The following is a 21,182-nucleotide window of genomic DNA, read 5'->3' as shown; positions in this document are numbered from 1 at the left end:
CTGTATACTGTGCCCCATATACCCATATACTCTGCCACCATATTACTGTGCTCCATATACTCTTCTCCCATATTACTGTGCCCCATAATGCTGTGCCACCATATTACTGTGGCCACATATTACTGTGCCACCATATTATTGTGCCACCATATTACTATGCCACTATATTACTGTGCCACCATATTACTATGCCACTATATTACTGTGCCACCATATTACTGTGCCACCATATTACTGTGCCACCATATTATTGTGCCACCATATTACTATGCCACTATATTACTGTGCCACCACATTACTGTGCCCCCATATTACTGTGCCACCATATTATTGTGCCACCATATTACTATGCCACTATATTACTGTGCCACCATATTAATGTGCCCCCCATTATTCTGTGCCACCTTCGATCCTAGCAGCTCCTGTCAATGCTCGAGCTGAGCACAGTGCGCTGACAGGAGGAACTGCCAGGAGCAAAGGTCCGAGGTGAGCACATGCGGTGAGTAGAGGTTATCTGCAGCCTGAACCTGGTATTATACTTTGGATGTCACACTGCGATCACCGCCCCACCGCATGTACTCACCTCAGACCTCTGCTCCCGGCAGCTGCTCCTGTTATACGGTTGTCTTAGCAGTTCCTCCTCCACTGACAGAGCGGTGACAGGAGGAGCTGCTGGGAGCAGAGGTCTGAGGTGAGTACATGCGGCGGGGCTGTGATTGCGGCGTGACATCTATAGTACAATACCAGGATCAGACTGCAGTTTACCACCACTGTGCTCAGGGGGAAAGTGGAGCGCACAGTATATGCTGTGGGCTTCACTGAGATGGCGCTGATCTTATCCCAGAGCTTTGATTTGACAGCCCAGGGGCATGTCCAGGTCACAGCAGGGAGCAGCCACAGTGCTCTAGATAGGGTTGGATGCCAACTATTATCTCTTATGCACAGGGACTGCTGTAATTGAGGTGAGTAACTGTCGTTAGACACTGCAAATCCAAGATGGCAGCTCCCAGTGTTTGAGTAAAAATAGAATTAAATAAAAACTAAATTAACAATTTATTTAATTTTGTATTAAAAATAATTGACTCCATAATCAGTAATTATTAATACAAAATTACAATCACGGCACCTTCCCTTTAAAACTTCTTACTTTCTTCATCGTTCCTTATGGGAGACCCAGACCATGGGTGTATAGCTTCTGCCTCCGGAGGACACACAAAGTGCTACACTAAAAAGTGTAGCTCCTCCCTCCTAGCATATACACCCCCTGGATCACCAAATACAGCCAGTTCAATGCTTTGTGTTCAGGAGGCACACATCCACACATGCATTCTCATCTGATTTTCATTTTTGGAAGCGTTTGAAGAAAAGCGGGTCCAAGCCTGGACTCCCGGCATGTCCCTTCTCACCCCACTGTGTCGGCGGTGTTGTTAAGGTTGATTTCAGGGCTGGAGCCCTTTCATGCCGTGCTCCTTCACCATCCCCTGGGGCTCTGGCTTGAAGTGGGAGCCAACACGGTTCTCCCTGCCTCGCAGGAGACCGGTCTCCATCCGCAGCCCGTATTGATCCTGCTGGACGGAGCGCTCATCCCTCAGGGACATGGCCCTGCGTCTCACAAGCTAAGTACTGAGACGTTATTACCACAGAAAGTGGTCTTTCAGGGGTCCCTTGTACTTTATATGTTGGGGAGAGTGTGTTATGTGACTGTGTTAACATTTCCGGCTGGTTCTCCAGTTTTCACTGGAGAACCGCGCCGATGGTGCCTGCGCGCTGGCCGCATGTTTAAATCTAGGCCCCGGCTTCGCCTGAGGCCTAGTTTCGATTTCACTGCCCCTGCATGTCAGTCATGCAGAGGGACAGTGTGGCTCCTCCCAGCGGCTGTTCAGCACAGGGAAGGGACACTCCTCACTGAGGAAATATTCCCTCCCCTGTATACCTCATTTGCCCTCCGGATCCCGCTCTCAGAGTAGGCTCCGCCCCCTCTCCTCGCTCCGGACGCCATTTTATCAGCGTCCTCATGCATGTATAACCACATTGTGACACTGGGGGCCTGGGCTGGGGGATCTGGAGGGCACAGAGATGTCTCTATGTAAACGGTCTGGCAAGCCACAACCTCCGGTTGTGGAGCTGCTTATATACTCTGTTTATATACTCTGCTGGGGGTCATTCTGGCCAGAGCCCCCACTTCTGCAGCATGTCTCACATCAGAGCAAGGCTGCAAGGCTGTTCTTAATATGCACTGCAGGTAGGCTCGTACTGCCTGTACCGAGCACATAACCACATTGTGATGCCTGCTCTAACATAGTGGTGCCTCAGCCTGGAGGCTCATCCCCAGTGGTCCCTCCGGCTGCTCCGGCTCCGGTGGCTGAACCCCCGGCTTGGGTTGAATCCCTCTCTCCAGGGGACAGCTGTCCCGGACACTGCTGAGCATGCATCAGCCCCCTTCTCAGGGCGCTTCTGCTGCCACGGCTCGCTCAGCAAAGCTCACAGAGGATTCTTCATCTGGTCTCAGACCCCGTCCTCCTAAAATGGAGACGCAGGGTCCCCTTTCCTTCCTCGTCCCGCGGCTCTGATTCACGAGCTGACTCGCAGGACGAGGAGGATGCCTTTACTAGGGGCTCGGACGCTACTCCATGTACCATTTTGTCCGAAGGTGACGCAGATGCTAATCATTTGATTGCGTCCATTATATTTGTACTGGACCTCAATCCGCCTGTATCAGGGGAGCAACCCCCTCTGGCAGAAAAGCATCAGTATACCTTGCCTAAGAAAACGGGGAGTGTGTTCCTTAACCACTCCAGTTTTTCAGGCCACTGTGACCAAACCCCGAGCCTGTCCTGACAGACGCTTCACAAAGCGTGGTTCTGATGACCGTTCCCCTTCCACCTGAGGTGGTCAAGGAGTGGGCTCAATCACCATAGGTGGACCCTCCGGTGTCTAGACTTTCAGCCCGGACAGTTGTATCAGGGGCTGATGGCACCTCTCTAAGGATTCCACTGTCCGCCAGGTTGACCTTCTGGTCAAATCCGTATATGAGGCGGCAGGGGCCTCGTTCTCCCCATCTTTTGCAGCAGTGTGGGCTCTCAAAGCCATCTCTGCTTCTCTAGAGGAGATGCATTCCCTCACCAGGGACTCTATGCCCGAAATGGTTGTCTTAACCTTCAGGCTTCAGCCTTTTCATCCTATGCCCTGTCTGCCATACTGGAGCTCTCACTGCACTGCGGTGGCTTCGGCTAATTCCCTCGCTATCCGCAGGCTCCTGTGGCTTCGAGAGTGAGGCAGATGCTTCTTCAAAGAAGTTCCTTTCTAGGCTCCCTTTTGCTGGGACCAGACTATTCGGTGAATAACTGGATGAAATTATTAAGAAAGCGTCTGGCAGGAAGAGTACTTCCATGCCACAAACCAGGAAACCTGTCCAGGCCAGGAACCAGTCGAGGTTTCGTTCCTTTCGTTCCTCCAACTGGTCGTCCTCTAAGCCCTCGGCCACGTCCACTAACTCAGCCAAGGACCGTGGACCAACTGGCGCATGAAGCCGCGTCTTCAAAAGACCGCAGGAGCTGCTGCCATTAAAGCAGCCTCCTCTTGACTATCTGGCCGCGCCAGCAACGTCCTTGGTCGGTGGCAGGCTCTCCCACTTTGGTGACGTGTGGGTTCAACACGTCTCCGATCAGTGGGTGCGGGATACCATCTCCACGGCTACAGGATAGACTTCTATCCAGCCCGCCAAACAGATTTTTTCTGTCAACTCCCCCCCTGCTCCGAGGCCGCCGCCTTCTCACAGGCCGTGGCATCCTTGCAGGCCAACGGAGTAATTGTACCGGTTTCCGACTGGGAACGGTTCTGAGATTTCTACTCAAATCTCTTCCTAGTCCCCGAAAAGGACGGTGCCTTCCGACCTGGATCTCAAGCTTCTCAACCAGCAGTTCAGGTGCGGCATTTCGCATGGAGTCTCTGCGATCAGTCATTACCTCAATGACCCAAGGAGATTTCCTAGCATCCATCGACATCAGAGATGCCTATCTGCATGTGCCAATTGCAGTTTCACACCAGCGTTGGCTACGTTTTGCAATCGGGGAGGAACATTTCCAATCGTGGCTCTTCCCTTGGGGTTAGCCACGACGCCTCGAGTATTCTCAAGTTCATGGCAGCAGTGGTTGCGGTTCTGCACCTCCAGGGGTTGGCAGTGATCCTTTTTTCCTGGACGACCTTCTAGTCAAGGCTTCATCCAGTGCAGACTGTCAGCGGAGTACCTCGCTCACTCTCGCCACTCTAGCCAACTCGGGTGGCTTGTCTTTCTGTCCAAGTCCACTCTGACTCCGCTCACGTACCCAGGGATGCAATTCAAGACTCTGCCGGCACTTGTGAAGCTGCCCTTAGTCAAACAGCAGTCCCTCCTCTGGCGGTGCGCTCTTTGCTGAGGCCCCGCCGTTGTTCCATCAGGCACCTAATGCAGGTGTTGGGTAAGATGGTGGCGTCAATACAAGCGGTTCCCTTGCCCAGTTCCATCTGCGTCCTCTGCAGCTGGACATTTTCCGCTGTTGGAACAAGCGGACTTCCTCCTTCCACGGGTTGGTGGCTCTGTCGCCACAGACCAGGGGCTCCTTTCTGTGGTGGCTTCGGCCCCTCTCTCTTCAGGGACGCTCCTTCCTGGCTCCGTCCTGGGTGATCCTCACCACGGATGCCAGTCTATCCGGCTGGGGAGCAGGATATCTCCACCACGGAGCGCAGGGCTCTTGGACTTCGGCCGAATCAGCCCTCTCGATCAATGTGCTGGAAATCAGAGCTGTGCTTCTAGCTCTCTTAGCCTTTCACCTCCTGTTGGCGGCCAAGCACATTCGAGTCCAGTCAGACAACGCGACCGCGGTTGCCTACATCAACCACCAGGGCGGGACACTCAGCCGCCTGGCAAGATTGGAGGTTCAACGAATCCTTCCGTGGACGGAGGACTCAAAGTCCTCCATATCCGCAGTCCACATCCCAGACGTGGAAAACTGGGAGGCAGATTATCTCAGCCGTCAAACCGTGGACAGAGGCGAGTGGGCTCTGCATCCGGCAGTGTTTCGGTCAATCTGCCGCAAGTGGAGCTCTCCGGACGTGGATCTTCGCTCCCACGATCCTCAGGCTTTTGCAGCAGACGCGCTGGTTCAAGATTGGTCCCAGTTTCGTCTGTCTTACGTGTTTCCCCCTCTAGCTCTTGCCCAGAGTCCTGCGCAAGATCAGAATGGAGGGCCGTCGGGTCATTCTCATTGCTCCAAACTGACCCAGGCGAGCTTGGTACCCTGGCCTGCTCCGTCTGTCCGTAGAGGTGCCGTGACATCTCCCGGACCGTCCAGACCTTCTTTCTCAAGGTCCGTCTTTCCGCCAGAATTCTGCGGCTCTCAGATTGACGGCGTGGCTTTTGAGTCCTGGATCTTGACGACTTCTGGTATTCCTCCTGAAGTCATCTCCACTGTGACTCGGGCTCGGAAGTATTCCTTGGCCAAAATCTTTCACAGGACCTGGAAAATTTTCCTGTCCTGGTGTCGCTCTTCCGGCCATGCTTCTTGGCCTTTTTTCCTTGCCGACCCTCCTGTCCCTTCTACAGGCCGGTCTGCAGCTAGGACTATCCCTCAATTCCCTCAAGGGATAGGTCTCGGCTCTGTCAGTGTTGTTCTAGCGGCGTATCGCCCGGCTGGCTCAGGTGTGCTCTTTCATGCAGGGCGCATCTCACATCTTTCCGCCTTACCGGCGGCCTTTGGAACCCTGGGACCTTAATCCGGTCCTCACGGCTTCTAGAAACCCCCCTTTGAGCCTCTTGGGGCAGTTTCTTTGTCTTGTCTTTCACAGAAAGTGGTTTTTCTAGTGGCCATAACTTCTCTCGGGAGAGTCTCTGATTTGGCTGCACTCTCTTCGGAGTCGCCTTTTTCTTTTGGTTTTTTATCAAGACAAGGTGGTTCTCCGTCCGACTCCGGACTTTCTCCCTAAGGTGGTTTCTCCTTCCACCTTAACCGGGACATTTCCCTGCCTTCCTTTCGGCTTTGAAAAGGCGTTGCATTCTCTGGATCTGGTGCGGGCGCTCCGGATCTATGTGTTTCGCACCGCTGCTCTTAGGCGGTGCACCTCTCTTCTGTGCTGACCACTGGTCGGCGTAAGGGCCTCTCGGCTTCTAAGCCGACCCTACCTCGTTGGATTGGGTCGGCCTCTTCCGATGCCTACCAGTGTACTCAAGTGCCTCCCCCGCCGGGGATCAAGGCACACTCGACCAGAGCTGTCGGTGCCTCTTGGGCTTTCAGGCACCAGGCTACAGCTCAGCAGGTCTGTCAGGCTGCCACTTGGTGCAGTCTGCATACTTTTTCGAAGCACTACCAAGTGCATGCTCATGCTTCGGCAGATGCGAGCTTGGGCAGACGCATCCTTCAGGCTGCTGTTGCCCATTTGTGAAGTTAGGTTTTGCCTACTTCTCAGTTTTCTGTTTATTCCCACCCATGGACTGCTTTGAGACGTCCCATGGTCTGGGTCTCCCATAAGGAACGATGAAGAAAAAGAGAATTTTGTTTACTTACCGTAAATTCTTTTTCTTATAGTTCCGACATGGGAGACCCAGCTCCCTCCCTGTTGCCTGTTGGCAGTTTTCTTGTTCCGTGTGTTTTCACCGGCTGTTGTTGTAGACAGAGGCTCCGGTTGTTCCGGGTTTTGCTCTGTTTTTACTTGTGGGTGGATGTCCTCCTTCAGCTTTTGCACTAAACTGGCTGTATTTTGTGATCCAGGGGGTGTATATGCTAGGAGGGAGGAGCTACACTTTTTAGTGTAGCAATTTGTGTGTCCTCCGGAGGCAGAAGCTATACACCCATGGTCTGGGTCTCCCATGTCGGAACTATAAGAAAAAAAATTTACGGTAAGTAAACAAATTCTCTTTTTGTTTATCTCACATACGATTGTTAAGGCTAAACACATGGCAGAAAACTCAGCTGTGAGAGATATTAAGAACAAAAATGCTCATCCACGTTGTACATCACATACAGGTTTTCCAGTATTAACCTCATCTCATTCCCTGATAGATCATCCTTATTGGATGAAAAACGCGCACTTGAAGCCAGGATTGCTCAGATGGAGGAGGAGCTGGACGAGGAGCAGAGTAATATGGAGCTTCTTAATGATAGATATCGGAAGTATACACTTCAGGTAAGATGAGATGGTACAGATATAAGAGATCACAACGCAAAATAATGTGACTAATATGTCAACAAAATATCCAACCAGCCTGTATAAAAACCTGAAGCTGTACCGCTGCCGTCCCATACATGACCTGGAACAGAACCTCCTGTACACCAAGCAGCGGCACTACCTGTCATGGCAGCATTTAATGTTTATATGATACTGTAATACAGAAGAATAGGGACGGTTTTATTACCAGCATAATATTTATTGCATTTCTATGTGCCGTGAATTGTAGAAAGGTTTGGTTGGTTGCCTTGCTATTGATTTTTTTATAAGCTTGCCTTGTGTCCTCCTTTATATCATCTATACACGGTATATGCATTGCTACAGTACTTGATGCTTCCAATAGGTGGAGACAATGACCACGGAGCTGGCGGCAGAGCGCAGCTTCTCACAGAAGGCAGAGAATGCACGGCAGCAAATGGAGAGACAAAACAAGGAGCTCAAAGTGAAATTAAATGAGATGGATTCCAGCGTCAGGGCAAAATACAAGATTGCTATCGCATCCCTGGAGTCTAAGATTGCTCAGCTGGAGGAGCAAATGGAACAAGAATCCAAGTAAGTAAACGGATTGGACCTCAAGTATAGCTACTGCTTCTGAGAAAAAGGCTGTCTCCACAATCATCAGTCATTTTCTTACCTGCGTACAATCTACGTGCCAAATTGCTGCAAATCTACATTTATTTAATAAAGGTGAACATAAGAGAATTACTAGAATTGGTCCCCTTATAAGTGGTGAGTCAAATAGCGGATCCTCCTTGTAGGGGCTTACTGCCATTAAAGGGGTGTTCTTACAGTGGCCATTATCCACAGTATAAGTGATACATGTGGGCTCACTGCTGGAGTTCTGTTCCTCTCTGCTGCATTACTGCAGCCAGGAGACCTGTGGATGGGGCAGTCAGGGCCACAGGGGCTGCTCCATTTAATGTCTAGATACACAAACCTCCTAGGAATCATATGTAATGTAAATGTGGATGGATGCCAATTTTGGTCACCCACCCACCAACACAAACTCATAAGAAAGCATAGATATCAGAGGACAAGAGTTATATGTGTCAGCAAAATATTGTATTAAATACAAAAAGTAGTGGCACACATAATGACAGACAAATAACATAAAAAACCACGGGACACATAGGTCTGATGAAATAAATAGGCACAGAGAACATTCCTTTGAGTAACGGACATCAAATAAATATAGCAGATGATATGTCAATGCAGCATAGGTAGGGAAAATTGAGAATATGAAAAATATATCATATATTGTCTGTGTGGTTCCCCCATAATGTGTCTAGTGCATAAGAACCACAATCAATCACTTTGCAAATAAATGGCTAATGTTTCAATCCCCTTAACACATCCCTTAAACAACCTGCCAAGTAAACATTTTTCCGTATGATCTCGAACGATTGCATGGAAGATTGCACATACCCAATAAAGTGCCATATGCTCCTAAAGTGACCAGTGCCGATGTCCCATAGCAGAAGAAGAGGCTCCCCCAACACCCACCAACGTATATTTCACCGGGGAAGTGAGTGTTCCCACGTATGGCTTCTTCATGGAGGGAGAAGACTCATTTAATATGTCAGCCCCATGGACATAGCAGGGCACAGGGACAATTGTTGCTTCATTCTAGGTGAGAATCCAGTGAGAATGAGTGGGAGTATTGGGGCCCAGTGTTATTGGGGATCCCAGTCATAAATAATGTATTACTTGTTATGTGGAAAGGGGATAAAAGTATTTATAAAATATCTTGTTACCCTCTCTTCCCTTAACCCCTTCAGCCCCCCGGGCATTTTCCGTTTTTCATTTTTTTTCCTCTCATTTTTCCAAGAAAACTTTCAAGTGTGGAAAAACTGCAAAAAAAATGTAATCGCACAATAGTTTTTGGGATATTTTATTAACCATTTTCACTATATGGTAAAACTGATGTCGCTTTGATGCCTGAGGTCGGTGCGAGTTTGGACACACCAAACATGTAAAGGTTTACTTGTATCTAATGGGTTAAAAGAATTTACAAGTTTGTCCAAAAAAGTGGCACACGTTTTGCGCCATATTCCAAAACCCGTAGCATTCTTATTTTTTGTTATCTATGGCTCAGTAATAGCTTATTTGTTGCGTCTCAAGCTGACAGTTTTAACGGTACCATTTTTGCGCAGATGCTACGATTTAATCGCCTTTTATTGCATTTTGTGCAAGATTTGCAGCAACCAAAAAATGTAATTTTGGCGTTTGGAATTATTTTGCCGCTACGCCATTTAACGATAAGATTAATCGATTTTATATTTTGATAAATTGGGCATTTCTGAACACGTCGATACCAAATACGTGTATGTATTTTATTTTTTTAACCCTTTAATTTTCAATGGGGTGAAAAGGGGGTGATTTGAACTTTTAGGTTTTTTTATTTTTTTTTATTTTCTAAAACTTTTTTTTAACTTTTTTTTTTTTATTTTACTAGGTCCCTTAGGGGACTATATGGATCAGCTGTCTGATCGCTCTTTCATGTCTCCAGATCACAGCTACACAGCTGAAATCTGCAGATATGGTGCTTTACTTTCAATGCCGGCACTATTCCAGCATTGAGAGAAAGTAACTCGTGTTAACTACAGGCGTGATCAAATGACTCTGTGCTACCATGGCAACCACCGGAAGTCATGTGATTACGTCACGTGACTTCCGATGGGGGTGGGGTAAGTCATCGTTATGGCGGCACGCATATACATCTCGCTGCCAGATTTTGGCAGCGAGATGTAAGAGGTTAATAGTCGCGGGTAGAACGCAATTCCACTGGCGACTACAGCCATACATCTCAGCTGTTGAAATCAGCTGATGTGTGCGGATCGCCGCGGCCTGCCCACGGCAGGGGGCGGGGATTAACCTCACACGATCCATGACGTACCCAGTACGTCATGGGTCGCTAAGGGATTAATAAAAAGTCTTTAGTGAATTTCAAAAATATAAAAGCAATGCTTCATCTCCATGTTTCTATCTGATGAGGCATGGCCAGCATATCCGAGTACATGTACTACTGCTGCATGGTCATCTATTCTAACACAACATTTCTACTATTCTCAGAATCTGCCCAAATCCCACCCGAAAAATGTGCCAAACCTTTGGTTTCCTCGAAACATTTCCTATGAATTACAGTCTGTCATCGCACAACAATCTGTAGCCACATCCCCCCCTTCTCCATAGAAAATGCCTTGTGATTTGATCATTACATTTCATCAAGGGGTACTATCAGGTGTCTAACCTTTTCTTACATTTCTACTGGTAAATTTGCATACATGTGATCATGGTCAGGTATGATATGTCAAAATGTAAATTTTAGGAAATTAATGCAGAGGAGTTACATCAACATTATCTTTATTTTCCAGGGAGCGTGTGTTGGCTAACAAACTGGTGCGGCGTGCCGAGAAGAGGCTAAAGGAGGTCATCATACAAGTGGAAGAAGAGAGAAGAAACGCTGATCAGTTCAAGGATCAGGTAGACTCACGTTCATTCGGTTTTCTTGTTGTTGTTTTTTCCTTTTTTATTAGTAACTTTCTCATTGTGTGTTGGATTTGCGCACTAGTTAGTTTCAGGAGAGAAATATTCATATTTGTCCCATTCTCTTTCGTGCTCCCGTGCCTCCAATGAAATGATTCATTATAAGAAATGTGCTTCCCCTTTCATAGCTGGAGAAAGCACACATCCGCATGAAGCAGCTGAAACGTCAGCTGGAGGAATCTGAGGAAGAGGCATCAAGAGCAAACTCCAACAAGCGCCGACTGCAGAGAGAACTAGAGGATGTGACGGAGTCTGCCGAATCGATGAACCGAGAAGTCACAACACTTAGAAGCCGGTTAAGGTAAGGAGGAGAGGCTTTAACCAATTAAAAAGTAAAGAGGAAATCCAGTCAAAATGCTACTCTGATATCCTTAAGAAAAATCTATCATCTCGGGCACCAGAAATGCTCAACAGGAAAGGGCTCAACAAAAAAACTATAAAGCGTAGCCGAGGTTTTAATTTTTATTTCATAAATCAAAGAAATCTGCTTTGTTCTCCACCAGGACTGAAATCTGTAAAATCTGTTTTCAGTGAAGATAGATTTTCCCATTACTGATAAAAGAGATGGTAGTTGGTTCTCCTAAAATTCTATGGGGTTGAGGGGTACGCAGGCATTCTGCTGCAAGTTCTCCTGAAACCACAGTTACAGTTCTCCATAGAACTTTCTGAGCACCAACTGTCATCCATCTCAGTAATGGAAAATCTGTATTCACTGAAGACAGACTTTACTTGTGAATTGAGAATTTTGACATTTTATGATCATGAGAAAGAAGAGGGTTCCTCTAAAAAGATATAATACACTATTTTGTTATTGTCACATTTATTATCCATTTATGAACACTGCTATGTTACAAAAAATCTTCCACGTACTCTGCTCCAAAAGCAACAAATGTTGCTTGTAATGATGTGATATATATATATATATATATATATATATATATATATATATATATATATATATATATATAGTGAGGGAGCGCAAAATGGAAAAAAGCAACAGAATCGGGGATTTTTACAAGGTATTTAAAAGTGTTGTCTGGGAGTTTAGATTATTGAGCTATGCTTAGGATAGGTCATCAATGTCTAATTAGTGGGGTCGTACACTCCCTATTCCCGGTGCTGTTGCTGGCCTGAACTACTCACTTGTGCAGCTGCACAGCTCCGTCATATTAATAGTGGCCACTACTGTGTACTACACATCAGCCCCCTATTGATTTGGCTAAGGGGCGGATATGCAGTACCTGGCCGCGTCCACTATACAGTTGGCAGAACTGTGCAACTTTGAACTGAGCGCCTCCAACCAGCGTCACTGGGAACAGCTGCTCGGCAGCTTTCACACCCTGACCGAACAGACATTAATTACATTTCTTTTGAGCAAGTGACAGGTCCTCTTTAAGTGCCCTACATAGCATAAATAACCATATACTTACCTCTTGGTCCGGTACCGCTGCTGTGATGCTGGCTCTGTGATTCAGGCAGTCACATGACCATATATCATGTGAGCAGTGCAGCCTGTAAGTGGCCGCTGATGGACTGCAGTGCTCACAATTCTCTCAGATGAAACAGCGAGATCAAACACAAGTATGAAGGCTTCAAATGATCTGTGGCTGCTATTAGGCTGCAGTACTCCTGTGATACAGCAATGTCACCTGACCGCCAGGATTCGCACAGTCGTCATTGCGGTAGGAGGTAAGTATATGCTTAGTTTATGCTATAGGGGCACCTCTGTAAGATTTTGATGAGGGTTCGGTCTACCCTCTGTGCACACTTGGGTAGGAAGTGTGAGCTGCTGAATCCTGAGCTCAGTATTGTTCAGGGGTCTATTGAACGATCAATGGGGTATCAGGACTCGGACCCCCACCGATCAACAGGCAATTAAAGGCAATTGGAAATAACATGTTCAAAGTGTAGTTATTCTTTAAATATATTGTCTCCAGATGCTTCATATATTGCATGTAAAGAGAGGGACTTGGTAGCATTCCCCTTTAAACTGCAGAGTTTGAATGTAATACACTTGTGATCTGAGCCTAGGCTGTACAGGTAATGTAGACAGTACAGGGTCACCGGGACATGGTATTGTGCGGCTACTATGATGATCATTTGCATAGTAGTATCCAGACGACACAGCTTTCACTTCTGGTTTCTATAACTTCTCTTTTTCTTTTACTATTTCTTTCTGTTTTCCAATCACAGCAAATTAGAGCGGCAGCAACGCAAGTATGTGTATGTGCATGAACCTGTGTGAGAGTTCATCTGCTTTCCTGCTGCTTTACCACTACCTGCCGGTCCCCAGTTATAGCGCCCTATTGTATTGTGCTCTAAGCAGTTTCCCTTTGTTCTCGCTCTGCATCCGTACATTTCATTGGCCATCCGGATTTACTTTTTTGCTCAATGCAATCTTACACAGTGCACAGTATATATTTGAGGAATAAGCGCAACTCTGTATTGATGACATATAAACTATATTTTAGTGATTGGCTTCAAAAGCGGTTCCCAGATGTAATGATATTATCTGAGTGATTTTTGCTAAATTCTGCGGCCGCCCTGTCAGCGTTGCTGGGGGTAAATTGCATCTTATTAATACAGCGTCTTTTTTAAAAGCTAAAACTAAGAGGCAGTTTCCCAAAAAAGAAAAGTGAAGTGACACAAGGTGTCCTCCGGACTGTGCTGAAGAGCAGTGTGATGTACATGGGGCAGAAGTCTTACTATTACTTTTATAGGGTTTCCATTTATTTGTTTCTTTTTGAATTAGATAGTCGCACAGGTTTCTAACATACATGTATTTGGGCGTCCATTCACGACCACCAATTGGTTTGGGTTGAATAGTATACTTTCAGATTAGGAATATGCCATTAGGAAGAGAGAGAACTGTGCAGCATCTACGGTAATGTTGTAATGGTAGTGTGTGTACTTACCTGTTATCCTCATGTAGCTGTATAGTTAGCACAGACACCAGGTAGGATGTGTATACATGTATGTATCTCTACCTGGAACTTTTTAGACTAGATTAGTTCTCAGCGTGCCAGAAATGCCACAATCGTAGTGCCACGAGCTCACTCCTCTTAATGCCAAGAAAGCTTCATGATAAAAAAAAGATGCAATCCTTCTTTATATTTTTATGTGTATCTTTATCACTGCAGAAAAAAAATCTCCAAGGTACTTTCAATATTTAGGATAATTGAATTATCTATTAATAATGAAATTCCTCCCAGACATTTGAGTGTAATAAGAGAGATTGCATTTTTGGCTGTAAAGCATAAGTAATCCTTTGTAGTGCTTTGATGTGAAGTGTTTCCAGTGACTGACAGATTTAGATAACCCACTGCTTATTTGCTATTTTTACCATTACCCTTTAATCTCTGGCATGTTTTGGCTGTGTCTCGTGCTCTGATGCCCCTCTTATATGACTGAAAACCTTGTGTCTCTCCATAGCTTTGTGCACGGCAAAAAAAAAAACCTGTCCAAGTTTATTACAGCCCAGGTGCCAGGAGCACAAAGGAATCCCTGTGTAACCATCCCAGATGTTCTGTCCGGTGACAGCAGAAGCTGGACCCCTCCTGGGCAGAGCTATTACTGAGGAGCAGCCTACACACAACTCCCTGTGTCTAAACCTGCTGAGTTATCAGTGCCCCATGGTGTGCCCGCACCAACCGCACGTTACAGTTTACTCACATTAACTATGTGCATACCAGATCCATATATAATCACAGATGGTGGAGGGAAAATTGGGTAATACATTCCACCAACCTCTAATAACACTAGTGTGTTCTCCAGATCATCAAATAACTACTTTATTCATTCACTCTGTTATTGGTGCTCCAATGTCCTGGTCTCTGGCGTCTAAACATACAGTATAGGACCAAATTCATAGTGAGCTAATCAATCATATGCTGGAAACCATAAAAATCATAGTGACTTACAAACAATGTTTCAATCCTCATCAGTCGTTACCCAAATAGATTGTATGGAGATTTCGGCAATTCCCCAAAGCCGTCATTTTACAATGTAAGGGCTTTTATACCAGTTATTTCCTCAGTGCTCTGCTATTCTATAGGAATGACAGGGAAGGGATAGGGTTATCATTCGGTCCTCAGTTCATCATGAACTTCTCTTATTTTTGTTCGGTGATATACTGTGTTAAATTCTAGAAAACGTCTGAATCTTCTTTTGGGGGAAGGGTAAGAACAAGAGATGAACGGACCTGTGGAAGTTCAGTTCGGCGGATTCAGGTGGACATAAAATAAAGTTTATTTTGGTATCTGAACCCCTATGGAAGTCAGTAATTGGGCAGTTCGGGTCTTTGCTCACATGCAGCCAGCCAGATAATTGCTGGGGGAGCGGGTTTGCAGAGTTTTGACATTTTATTTTGTACATGCTAAAACTGATCACTCTCTTGTTACTCCCAGTGCGCGCCGATGAAACACTGCAAGGGGCTCACACTGGGCTGAGCACCGAGCGTACCTGAGCACAACAATGCTCGCGCGAGTGGTGTTCATACATAAAGCAACCAAACTCTGTGGTTTTGGGGTTTTTTTTGTCACATCTGTGTATTGTACAAATACTGAACACCAAACCTTGGGTTCCCTTATCTCTAGCAAAAGCATAAAATACATTTTTTGTATTACATCTTATAACACAGTTACTAAACGTCTATCATATGTGGCCATGGTCTGGTCTATGGTTACCTGGTGACACGTGTGCTGACTCTATTGTTAGGTGCATATTATCCTAGTTTATCCACAATACCCATAATATTGTTGGGGTGCGGAAAAAACAGAGGTTATATACCCAGATAGTGCACTTACAGGTGGTATAATATTCTCCTTTTCTCTCCTATTAAAAAAACACTATATAAAAAATCTATCCATTTTATGTAACTTAATATGTTCTAATCTCTTTGCAATTTAGGAGGGCACCAATCCAGTTTACCACCCGAACCATTCGTCAAGTATACCACCTTGAAGCTGTTTCTGATGAGGAACCAGAGGCAAATAGTGGAGAGCCATCAAGCAACCATCAGCAGCAGCAGCAGCCTCAGCCCGAGTGATGTCCCGACACGGATACAGGAAGGTGGTGGTCCTAACACCACCCCAATATTAAAGACTGACTGGTTTAACAGAAACGGACAGAATGACGCATCACTTCACATAGTTCATAGACCACTCACCTCAATTAAAATGACCTCTGAATGAGTGACTAAACACTCCATATGAGTGCACTTAATCCTTTGTTTCCTTATCTCAGCCATGATTTTCACAGAGCACTTTATATGGTATTCAACCAAGTTTTTGGCAAGTTGTGAGAATCTGGCCATTCAGATAAAACAGGAGTTACTGGAGCACATAGATATATGGATATTCCTATGTATCATGAAGACCCAGTGCTATTAGTATTGGCGAGGCTGAAACCTTCCTCTGAGATCTGGTTATACTTGTTAGCAGTTTAGATATGCTCTGTTAAATTTCTTCATAAAATATTGAAAACAACAACTGTGTAAATCACCGTGATTATCTTTGTACATTACTAAAGGGGTTGTATGGCGAGTAAAAGTTTTTACAAAATGCTCAGAATTAAAAGAAAAACATGAAATGCAATACTCCACTTCCCTATCCCCCGACGCCTCCACCCTAATGCTGCCCTTCCCCCTCCAGTCTAGACTATCTGATACAATAAATTGTGACCCATCTGACAACTTCTCGACATTTGGCTTGAAATCACCTCCTGCACAAAGTGATGCTGATATAATAAGATCTAATATGATATACTAGATTTAAAGAAATCAATCAATTGTTCAACATATAACACTAAAGCCTGCTTTACATGTTACGATTTCGCATACGATATCATATGCGATCGTAACCGCCCCCATCGTATGTGCGGCACGTTCAATTTGTTGAATGTGCTGCACAGACAATTAACTCCCGTCACACGTACTTACCCATCCATACGACCTCGATGTGGGTGGCGAACGTCCACTTCCTGGAGTGGGAGGGACGTTCGGCGTCACATCGACGTCATGCGGCAGCCAGCCAATAGAAGCGGAGGGGCAGAGATTTTTGGGGCGTAAACATCCCGCCCACCTCCCTTCTTCCGAATTGTCGGCGGGAGCCGCGGACGGAGGTAAGCTGTCGTTCAATGTTCCCGGGGTGTCACACACTGCGATGTGTGCTGCCTCGGGAACATTGCACAACCACACGTTCATTTTTTGAGGAATGAACGACGTGCATGCGATGAACGGATTTTCGTTCAATCGCAATTGCACAGAGATTTTACACGCTACAATCATACTTACGATGCCGGATGTGCGTCACTTACGACGTGACCCCGCCGACACATCGTAAGATTTATTGTAGCGTGTAAAGCGGGCTTAAGATTAAAGCCTTCATCCACGTTTACAAGGGAATGATTGTAGTACAGGACTCTGCATTGTAATCCTTTTACTAAATCACTCTTTTAGCGCTTCTTGCTGACGGATTGCCTGACGTCTCTGGTGCGTACCACAATAAACTAGGCAGCATCTTGCTTGTCACACTTAGCTGCCGTCTCCAGTTCCGGAGCGAGCGCTGTAGATTCCTATGATGCTCACTCGAGCACTGAAGACGGTGGCCCAGCAGCAGGAGAAGGACGCCGGAGTAGGATGGGCCGTCCATGCTGCAGGTTACCTTAGATAATGTGTAATAGAGCGATTTAGAGAAATGATCAACCTTCAGAGTTCTACACATTTTCTTGTAGAAGTGTCGGTATGCTTTAAGCATCTAACTAAAAACTAAATAACATATTCCCTCCTTACCTCCGAGTTTCACAAGGCATTCCTTCATAGAGTATAGGACATTTGATACTGTTATGAGATAAATTCTTCATTGTATTGCCTCAGTCATACACCAGAAGCATGTACTGTAGTTTTTCCCTACTATTGTTACCCTTACTGTATGTATTGTCTTCTGTTCTTTCTGCTGCCTCTGAGTGGAAATGCAATTTACATTTTTCCTCTGGCAACTTTTCATATACAGAGGCAGAAAATATAATTTCACATGTTAACAGGACAGACAAGAGTCCGGACAGCTCAGTTATTACTATTATTGGAATGTTACTGTTTGGTGACTTAAAACCGAATTGAGAAACATCTTCATTTCTAAGCCATGACTTTATAACTCATCAGTGAATGTGACAGTAATGAGAGCTGCCTAATATTGGTGCCTTAGTGATAGTTGGTATCCCCTTGTAAGGGTTCTCCTCATACACAATGACATGGATACCACGTAGCAGAGATAAGCATGATCCTACAGTCAATAGAGGGTAAGGCTATGTTCGCACGTTGTGTTTTTTTCCGCGTTTCTGCAGCGTTTTTAGCAGCAGCGTTTTTGCGCTAAAACGCATGCGTTTTTGATTGCCAGCAAAGTCTATGGGAAAAGCAGAAATCCTGTCTGCACTTTGCTTTTTTTTCTGCAGCGTTTAATTTGCATATTTGTGGTCAAAAACCATGCTGAAAAAGAAGCAGCATGTCAGTTGTTTTTGCCATTTCTGCAGCGTTTCCTTAACATTGGAGTCAATGAGAAATGGCAAAATGCAACCAAAATCAACTTTCCTGCGTTTTTCATGCTTTTTACCTGCTTTTCAATTGTGTTTTTGGCTTCAAAAACGCATGCTTTTCTGGCATAAAATTAAAGGGTTATAATGTTCCTTTACACACACACAAAAACCGAAAATTTAAATGATAAAAAATATTAAACTTTACCTATTTTTCTGTTAAAATGTGCATAACCGCTATTATTTCATTAAAATTGATAATGTTCCATATATTTTTATTAAAAGTTAATTTTATCATTTTTTTCTCATTTTTCATTCTTTTTGACTATTCCAACTTTATTTCTCAGTGTCTTGATCTACAAAAGGCATCTGCAGAAACGCAGGTGAAAACGCAGGTAAAAAGCGCTGAAAACGCACTAAAAACGCGGTAAATACGCATGCGTTTTTAGCGCTAAAAAATGGCCAAAAGCCATTTGGTCAAAAACCAAGGGAAGGAAAACGTGCAGAATAAACTGCAGGTACTCCGACGCAACGTGCGAACATAGCCTAATTATCCAAGCAGTATTCCACAAAAATATTCTGACTTCTTTTTTTGATATTACGCCGACATTTTGTGTTTTGGCCATGGCTGTGATATATTTGAGTGTGTGGCTATCCACAAGCCAATATGATTGTAAGGGGAACCTGTCATGTCCCCAAACCCTATGTAGCTGTATTCCTTCCAGAAGCTGCTGGCTTTCAGTCATAGGGTACGGTTCCAGTTGCGTATGACTCGTGCAAGTCTCGCATCGGTATCAGCCAGCACAACCGCACACTCTCCTGACAGGAGCGGGTTGGCTGCATGTATTTCCATACAACTGAGGTGCTCGTGTCAGGAGAGTATCGGCTGTGCTGGGTGATGCCGATGCGAGACTCGTACGAGTCATACGCAAGTGGAACTCCAGCCATAGAAGTATCAACGGAGTGGCTATAGTCACTGCTCAGTGCATCTGTGCATAGAGAGCTATCAATCAAAGGGTCGGGGCATCCTTACAGCCGCCACTCACAATACTCTATGATTCTCTCTGACTCACAATTGGCGGCTCTCGGGAGGAATAAAGCTCATGTTCTCCCATTACCCTCAGTATCAATAAAGTGACGGGGACAGTATTATAACTCTACTATCCTGCAGATTAACCCAAAATCTGCATGTTAATAGCATTTGTGGACACAAGAGTTTCTCTGTAGCTGATGTAGATTCCGTTTACGGTGCAGACAGGTCAATTCATAAAATGTGTTAAGAGTTGTGCCACTTCCAAAATAAATTTGGGACATCTAACTCCATCAGGACCTTTGTTTAAGACAGGCACATGAAATACTAGTCTCGATAAATTCCTCCAATATAACTGACAACTAAATGAGATCTGGCATAGGCTTTGTGGCCAGTTGTGCCTAAATGACATTTCAGGTCACAGTTATTCTTCAATAGCTGGCAGTTTACCTTGGAAGTATACAGGCCGATCGAGGCTCTGAATCATCTTTGACAAACGTGAAATCACTGGTTGTACTTTGGAAGGCTGTAGGCTGCTGGCTAATACCTGGACCGGACTATTAATAGTTTTTTTTCTTAAGACACAATAAGATTGTTTTTTTTGTTTTTTTTTTAATATAATCACATTAAAAGCAGCTCAGACAAAAATGCTTAAGATCTTCATGGCCTGACATCCAAAGCTTAAGGTTACTATAGGGTATTCCAGAACCAAAATGCACATAAATCTTTAATTGTTGACAGGTCTACTCAAAAGCCTATGATGTGTAAATGTTGTATTCACCGGGCTTTCAGGTTCATTTATAAAATATAGTCTTATATTTTTCTGTTAAAATCTAAAAGATGTATTTTTACGACAGTTCAAGAAGCTTCAGTTGGTCTTTTTTGTGTGTTCTTTATTTTGCTTTTTTTTTAATTAAAGAATAGATTGGCATTGCGCTATTGGTTAGCAATTAGTCAGACATTTCTCCACTTTCACCTGCAGGAAGAGATATATGGCTTTGATTAAAGTATCATCTTAAACCACTGCTTGTCTCTCTGATATGTACATTTAATAAGTTGAATTAAGCAGCAAACTGACATTCGACCTCCTTGTTCTGAACGTTTTACCTTCATCATATTGTTATACCTGCAGTGACGCAATAAATATTTTTTAGGTTTTCGTATGTTAGATCAATATTTAAAAAAAGTGATATAGGAGACTCAACACAGAAGTAAGTCTATGCTATCATGGAACCAAATGCTAAGATTAAAACATTTCTATTGAAAGCTATGAGATGTATGTATGTGCCTAAAAATTAATAAAAAAATTATAGTCAAACAATTCATTTTGAGCACAGTATTGTAAGAGTCAGTTATCACCAGCAAGAACAGCTTTTGATCACTGCAGATCCTACCTGATTGTGTTCCTTCCCTGCAGTTAAATACCACGCTGGTTTAGGCCTCTTTCACATGTCAGTGATTCTGGTACGTATGTGACAGTTTTTCTATGTACCAGATATACACACCCATTAAAATCAATGGGTCTGCGCACACATCAGTGATTTTTTACTGACGGTGTCTCCGTGCGGCGTACACATGTGTCTATGATCTCCGTACGGAGACATGTCCATTTTTTTCTGGCATCACTGATGTCCCTTGGACTACACTATGTTGTGATCTGTGAAACACGTACCAGAAAAACACATACATTGAAAATAAAAAGCTTTTTCTAATCACCATCTCCAGCGACGCTGTCTCCAGCCGCTTGTCTCTGCTGCTTCCTGGTCAGCTAATTATTCTTATGCATATGCACTTATGCACGACACAGCCGACCCGAAAGAGAGCATGAGTGGTGACAGATGACTTTACCTTCATGTGCTATCACAGATCACTGATTATG

At 44.8% G+C, this 21,182-nt stretch overlaps 1 protein-coding gene across 13 annotated transcripts in view; it reads left to right on the top strand.

Annotated features, from left to right (window-relative positions):
- The window catches only part of LOC142256901 (myosin-10-like), a 304,675-nt gene extending 284,051 nt beyond the window's left edge, over positions 1 to 20,624 (top strand). For 9 of the 13 annotated variants that reach the window (XM_075328868.1, XM_075328877.1, XM_075328872.1 and 6 more), the window contains 6 exons: positions 7,035 to 7,158; positions 7,544 to 7,752; positions 10,575 to 10,683; positions 10,875 to 11,047; positions 12,940 to 12,963; positions 15,655 to 20,624. In XM_075328868.1, the coding sequence (XP_075184983.1) occupies positions 7,035 to 7,158; positions 7,544 to 7,752; positions 10,575 to 10,683; positions 10,875 to 11,047; positions 12,940 to 12,963; positions 15,655 to 15,793 (778 nt within the window). In that variant the 3' untranslated portion in view covers positions 15,794 to 20,624. The remainder of the gene's footprint in view (positions 1 to 7,034; positions 7,159 to 7,543; positions 7,753 to 10,574; positions 10,684 to 10,874; positions 11,048 to 12,939; positions 12,964 to 15,654) is intronic. The other 4 variants (XM_075328880.1, XM_075328879.1, XM_075328873.1 and 1 more) reach the window with 1 other exon arrangement.
- The last annotated feature ends 558 nt before the right edge of the window (positions 20,625 to 21,182 follow it).

The sequence above is a fragment of the Anomaloglossus baeobatrachus genome, chromosome 11 (genome assembly GCF_048569485.1).
Source record: "Anomaloglossus baeobatrachus isolate aAnoBae1 chromosome 11, aAnoBae1.hap1, whole genome shotgun sequence".
NCBI classification, from domain to species: Eukaryota; Metazoa; Chordata; class Amphibia; order Anura; family Aromobatidae; genus Anomaloglossus; species Anomaloglossus baeobatrachus.
Note: the sequence above shows the minus strand (reverse complement) of the source record. Positions and strands in the feature narration are given on the sequence as shown.